Source organism: Asterias rubens, chromosome 12, assembly GCF_902459465.1.
Source record: "Asterias rubens chromosome 12, eAstRub1.3, whole genome shotgun sequence".
Lineage (NCBI taxonomy): Eukaryota > Metazoa > Echinodermata > Asteroidea > Forcipulatida > Asteriidae > Asterias > Asterias rubens.
Genome location: NC_047073.1, coordinates 8,973,603 through 8,980,292, shown reverse-complemented (window position 1 = coordinate 8,980,292; position 6,690 = coordinate 8,973,603). Strand labels below are relative to the sequence as shown.

The 6,690-nt window shown below is 40.0% G+C and overlaps 1 protein-coding gene across 1 annotated transcript; it reads left to right on the top strand.

Moving 5' to 3' along the window:
* The first annotated feature begins 3,319 nt into the window (after positions 1-3,319).
* Positions 3,320-6,374, top strand: LOC117297736. The gene is made up of 2 exons (XM_033780884.1): positions 3,320-4,282; positions 5,940-6,374. The coding sequence occupies exon 2, from the start codon at positions 5,991-5,993 to the stop codon at positions 6,372-6,374; it is 384 nt and encodes a 127-aa protein (XP_033636775.1). The 5' UTR covers positions 3,320-4,282; positions 5,940-5,990.
* Positions 6,375-6,690: the final 316 nt, after the last annotated feature.

Here is a 6,690-nt window from a genome sequence, read left to right as displayed (position 1 = left end):
TCACGAGGTTGTGCGGAATTGTTTTGTTCAATTATTTGCAAAGTAAAAGTTGCAAGAACCACTGGTGTGACTGAACTTTATTTTGCTCATTAATTTTCAATGAATACAAGGCAGTTCGAAAGCAATGTCGATCCATGGAAGTAGTCGTACTTTCCAAAAGAAAAGTGGTGGTTTTTTTTTTACGGGAGTGAATCCCCCGGGTATGTGTTATTTAATTTCTTGGCAATGTTCCGGATGTCTGGTTGGGCGGGGGGTCCGCTGCTAGCGAGTACGGTAGGTATATTGTGTGTATAGAGCAGTTGCCCAGATCTATGACCACACAAGTTTTTTCGGGTTCGCTTTGTGTTGACATAATAATGCCTGCATTCCTTTCTGCATGCATGAGGGAAAGTGAAGAATAGGGTTATGTCACACCGGACAGGTAACCAGTACCAAGAAATAGAAAATTCATTCGCTTCAGTTTTCTCATGTTTTTACTGGGGATAATTAATAATGTAGTGAGTTTGAAGAATGTCTCATGTGCTGCCCTTGTGAGTGGTCATTTTGCATTCAGTGCAATTGGTTGCTTCCAAGTACTGTATGAATTGCCTGGCTTGTGGGACCATTGATGGAACACCGAAGGATATGGAGGAAGGGAGTGGTGTCTGTCCTTACTATGGTGTGACACTGCTTTTACGTTTTCAGTCTGCATGGTTCGATCAGGGAGGATGAGGAAATCATCCATGGTTCGACCATGGAGAAGGAAAATTGCTTCCTCTGCTGATGTTCGACAATGGTTCGACCACGTATGTCACGTAGACCCCTGCTTTTAGATAACTTTGCGAATATTTTCTAGAGCGGTACACGCATGTAAGAATTGCCACAGAAAATTGGAATACACAATCAGAGACTGCGTAAAGATCTGAAAGTATTTTCCAGATTCAAATTTTATGGGAGAACCATTATTTGCCTCGAAGCCGAAATGATTCTCCAACTAAAAGCTGCTGCAAGCATACTTCTAACAGGGGAGTGATTACCGAAAGTACCTTCCATTTAATTAAAGGCAGTGGACACTATTGGTAATTACTCAAAATAATTATTGGCATAAAACCTTACTTGGTGACGAGTAATGGGGAGAGGTTGATGGTATAAAACATTGTGAGAAACGGCTCCCTCTGGAGTGCCATATAGTTTTCGAGAAAGAAGTAATTTTCCACGAATTGACTTCGAGACCTCAGATTTAAAACTTGAATCAACCATTTAAACGCACACAACTCCGTGTGACAAGGGTTTTTTTTCTTTCATTATACTCGCAACTTTGATGACCGATTGAGCTCAAATTTTCACAGGTTTTTTATTTTATGCATAGTTGAGATACACCAACTGTGAAGGCTAGTCTTTGACAATTACCAATAGTGTCAACTGCCTTTAAGAGAAATGTAGGAAGGTGTGGTGCCCAAAACGGGGTTGATTTTTAAGGCATGCTTTGTGGTCAGTTGCTCTTTTTCCGAATAGGTGCATAGGTCTGCATTTCCAAGAACACGTATAGGTTTTTTGTATATCGAAACCAACACACCAAAAAAGGGGAAAAAACCTTCCTTGTCATGAACACAAAGAAACTCCATTCAACTTTTCAACCTTTAGCTTCCGTGTGGTAAAAGTTAACAATAGTTTGTACACTCTGAAGCTCATCCATTGAAACCCGAATAAAGAAGGAGTGAAGCCTCAGCATGACCGCACGTAGGCCTACCCCAAAGAGAACTTGAATGACATTTGACCCACGAAATTTAATAACATTCCCATCGTCTCATTGTTGCTGTATTTATTTATTTATTTATTTATTTATTTATTTGGCACTGTTGCGTGTAGGGGATTGGAATTTCATCTGAGGGAGGGCCATTCTTAATTTTGCAAAGGGCACTTCCGTGTGAAAATCTCAGTCTTGGAGAACTTGTCGGCACCAAGGCCATGGAGCAATATTGCTCCATGGGGCAACTAGGCAATTATGGCCTCCAAGGCCTCGACCCCGCAATTTCATCCCTGAAACTAGATTCCCCCCCCCCCCCCCCCCACAGGCCTTGGCCGTTATTTCTTGGGGTGGAAGATTAGGGGCCGGGGTTGTTGGCGGTAAAAATAAAAATAAAAGGCCGCGTCCCGTGCTCTCCGAGTATCGATTTGCATGAGTCAATCTTTCCCAGTGACAGTTGGTGGTATCGATCATCACTATAAGGAAGACCCTCGACCGCCCGCCCGTTCGTTCCAAACCGACGGTAACCAGAAGCCAAAAGTACATGCTTACATTTTGTATTCAATGCAATAGACTTGCTTGAGCAATAGGATTTTTGCCGTTACGGTAGCTTCAAACCTACACAATCGAACCCAGTTTGTTGAGATCGATCAAACGTAAAGTGCACCTGTTTAGTTTTACAAACAAACAAAAACGTTGCGTTGTCTTCAAGACAAGGGAGCGATCTTCGAAAGTTGGTACACGTTTTCATTTTTTTTTCATTCCGTACTTCGGTCGTCCAGGGCGCTTTACTATTATAATCACTATTAATTTTTTTATTTTATCGAGACGATTTTGTACCAAGAGATGGCGCTGTTTACTAGTAGTAGTTCTGATAAATATAATTTTATTTTGTACATTAATTTTTGTTCACTATTGAGGAATCCTTGGTTTCAGAAGAGCGCCATACAAAACTTGGAACAATAGCAATGACAGTTGTTTTCAGAATTCCGAGATCTACTCCGCGGCAGAAAAATAAAAATAAAAAGCAGGACCCAATCCCCCCCCCCAAAAAAAAACCAAAAAAACAAATCTAGAACAAACAATCCAGACAGGTAACATGGTGTTATAATTCCGAAAACCAAATAATGTATAGTGATACCTCATCACAAAATCATGCCTCAAAACACAAGTGGGCCTTGTAACATAATACAAGTTGTATTAACTTTGGTACTTGGGGTAGGACAAAAATTCTACACAGACAATCACATAAAAATTGTTACACAAAACTAACCATGCAGTGATACCTCACAGCATCTAAAATTAGGTCAACAAAATTATAATTGTTACGTTTTGGTTACCTCCTCTTGCACTTGGGGTACAGTACTGAAAATGTCTTCTATTTAGTGTCTTGTACGATACTGCTCTAATTGCACGGGTCGGGCAGTGGGTTTCGAATCCCCGCCACCATTAAAAAGCTTGGGTGTTTTCTCACATAATAATAATAATAATAATAATAATAATAATAATAATAATAATAATAATAATAATTTATTCATTTATATTGCACCCATTCCATAAAATGTACACAAGCGCATAACAAAACAATTATAAAAATATAACATTCATTTTTAAATCAGGAAAATATACAGCAATCCAAACAAACTGAAAATACAAGAACCTTACAGGACAATCCGAAGAGTTAAAATTGCACAGACCAAAACAAACTAGAAAGGAACAATATATTTGTATGCACAATCAGTAAAAAGCTTCTTTAAAAAGATAAGTCTTAAGGACAGATTAAAAAAATATCGAGGCTGCCAGCGCTCCTAATATGAAGGGGGAGTTTGTTCCAGAGGTGGGGAGCACTATATTCAAAGGCCCTGACTCGGAAAAGTACTGACACAAATCGGTGTATGGGTACCCCAATTAACATTTTCTACTCGAGTTGTCCACTTGTATTGCATGGCGGACACAATTGCATTTGACACCGGATGACTTTATAACTATCCATTGTTCGCCTTAATTGTAACTAGCTATCTAATGACAATTATGGCGTCACTAGTAAATATTAATGTCCACATCAAGCTTCAACACAAACAAACGTCAGTTTTGTGGTTAAGTACCCAGTGGTTTGGTTTGGGATTTCTACGGGTTTTCTGCTGCTATAAAATAGTTATAGCGCCCTCTTGGGGTTGTGTGGATTTTCAGGGACTTTCTGATAAAACTATTACGTACATAAAACATTTAAAGCTTCAATTGATTGGATGTAGGGAAAATATCCAATCAATTACCGCAATAAGTAATAATATGACATATATATTCTCATTACAAGAGTAAGTTAATGTGTTTACCCCGTATTCCAAAAATGCAAATTGCTACAGCTTAAATTCGATCCCTGAGTTTTTGCCACGGCTGTCCGCGTAGCACAGAGCAATCGATGGACACATGATCGTATGCGGGAAAATGATCGTCCGTGTCCAAGCATAGAAATAACTCTCTCCAAATGGCAGAATGGAGTTATAAATTATGTAATTGCTCCAGAATCTCGCATTGGATACCCTCCAAACTGACCAGGTAAACAGTTAAAGTATTACTCTAAAGTAGCCATTTTCGTTTTTGTCTGCTCCAGCCGGATGTAATGGTGTAAACGAGAGATGCAAAATAAGATCGAATTATAGTTTTATTTTGGTGTGTGTGTAGACTGCAGTATTGAATTGCGTGTTGTTGTGGTATGTTATTGATGTAACTGTGGTGGTTCTCCTCGCCGTATCCCAGTGAATGAGTGATAGATATGCCGGTATTGATGTTGATCCATTAACTGTTAAAATTAAATGGCACCGTTAAGCCATGGTTTAGCCCAGGCCAGTTCAAGGTCTATACATGCATGAAATGCTGGTAAATCTGGAATTTCTGATTGATTTCAGAATAAAAATGACACTATTTTCTTTACAAAATGTTATTGACCTTGACCAAGCCTACTGTGGCTTACCTACCCTAGGTAAAACAAAAATGGTTTGACTTGTCACTTGGCAATACTAGTATACTTTAGTAATACTTGGATTTGATGATTTTGTGATGATGGCAAGTTGTGGCACGGCTGCCCAGTGATGCCCAGTGATGGTTTGTACACAAGATAAAAATAACTAGGGCTTTAGCCCTACAGGCTACATTTTGTTTCACAGTTTAGCCCATAATAATAACACAAATCAGATTTTTTAACCCAATCCTGGGCCCAATTTTATAATATAGTTATACTAGGCTAACTACGCTAACTATGGTTACCCCCTACTAAAACATTGTGTCAGGCAATACACACCCAACTACTGTCCCTGAGCTGGAGGGAGTCCGGAAAAGTTTCTGTACGGCGCCACCACTGTTTTCGTTCGATATGATTATGAAATAGTATAACTGAATATCTAATTTGCATCAATGATCTATCCCTTTTTGAAAAAATTAGTGAAAATGTGGTGACACCATACGGAAAGTTATCCGGGAGTCCAGCATATTGGCACTTTTTCTGGGGCTAGATTTCATTGAGTTACATAACAACAAAAAATATGCTAACCACTACCAGAATAATAAGATTACCTACCAAAATACCTTGTCAGATGTACCATAGTGCAACTGGTATCCTGCTAATTTTTGCTAATAGCAGACAACTGTTTGCTATATTTTCTGCTTTTTTGAACCAGCTCAATGAAATTGGGACCAGCTTGCTGCCAATGAGAGGATATTGACAAATTGTTCCTCAGTAAGAGTAAAGCCTTGGTGTATTGGGTTGGCTGACTAGACAGTTGACAACAACACCTGCTCGTTGTTATAGGTAATTTCATAACATTACTCGTAGGCCTCCCTTTTAACGGGTACCCAGGGTGAGTGGGTTATAGATATTTGATACTGACAGTGTAAACACACTATCCACAAGTGTAGCAGAGTTTGACTTGCCTGTGACAGTTTTTCAGAAACAACCTGCAGCATTAATCAAATGTAGGATCGAACTTCCAACTGCACTTTTTGGTACTTTTATTAGTCTTACTCTTAGATCCAATGTCAGTGTCGTTTTGTCGCTCATGTCCGCCATCTTAAAGTAATTGTTTTCATTAAAAGGATGAAGTTGAAAGGAGAAAGGTTTCGTAAGATATTACAATATTTAGTAAATTCAGTTTTTGTGAAAAAGTATTTTGGGTGTGTGATGTTTAATCCAGTTTTTTCAATTGTTTTTCCTTTGCAGGATGTAGTCTTGGACTGATTAAAATTCAGAGTTGAAGAGAACGAGTTTGAAATGGCAGAAGGAGGCGACGGGAACCCCCAAAGTTTAAAGCCACCAGCCCTGGACAAGATAGCAATGTCAAGGAGGAAGAAGTCGACCTTGGACGCCCCTACGAGCTCGTCAGGTCATCTGGCATTCAGGGTGTTCCTCCACGAGAACAATCTCTCCGATGCGCTGAAGCATTTCCCTGGGGAGTTCACTCTGGGGAACTTCCGGGCGGTGACGGAAGATGACTTGGCGGATGATTATGGCATCAACGATGAGGACCAGCGAGCGCAGCTCATGAGGGCGGTCACCCGTGCCAGGGAGGAGTATGACGAAAGAGAGGAGGCTGAGACCAGACTGCGGGTGAACAGCGTCGTTGTACGAAGACGACAATCTGAGGTGAGAATTTAAAAAGAGTTAATGAAGGTAAACTTCCAGCCCTGTATGCTTCTTTTTTGAAAGGGCAAGGACACCAATGATTATCATGTTGATCAAGGGCACCTCATGAGGAAATTGTAAATTTCTACTGTCAGTCATTTCAAGGGCACCAAGGCAATGATCAGGGAGGCGTGTGAAGTATCAGGCCTGAGGTAATAATCTTCATCTAAGGATCAACAACCCGTCAGAACTGTCATCTCAAGGAAATCGCAAATTAACACCAGGGTCGTGAGGGTGACTGACTTGAATGGGTAAAGGGAAAATAATATGGAGGGGGCTTAATAATAAT

What these genes read in the sequence shown, in the direction of transcription:
- LOC117297736 (XM_033780884.1), top strand. Translation starts at nt 5,991, where the DNA reads ATGGCAGAAGGAGGCGACGGGAACCCCCAAAGTTTAAAGCCACCAGCC.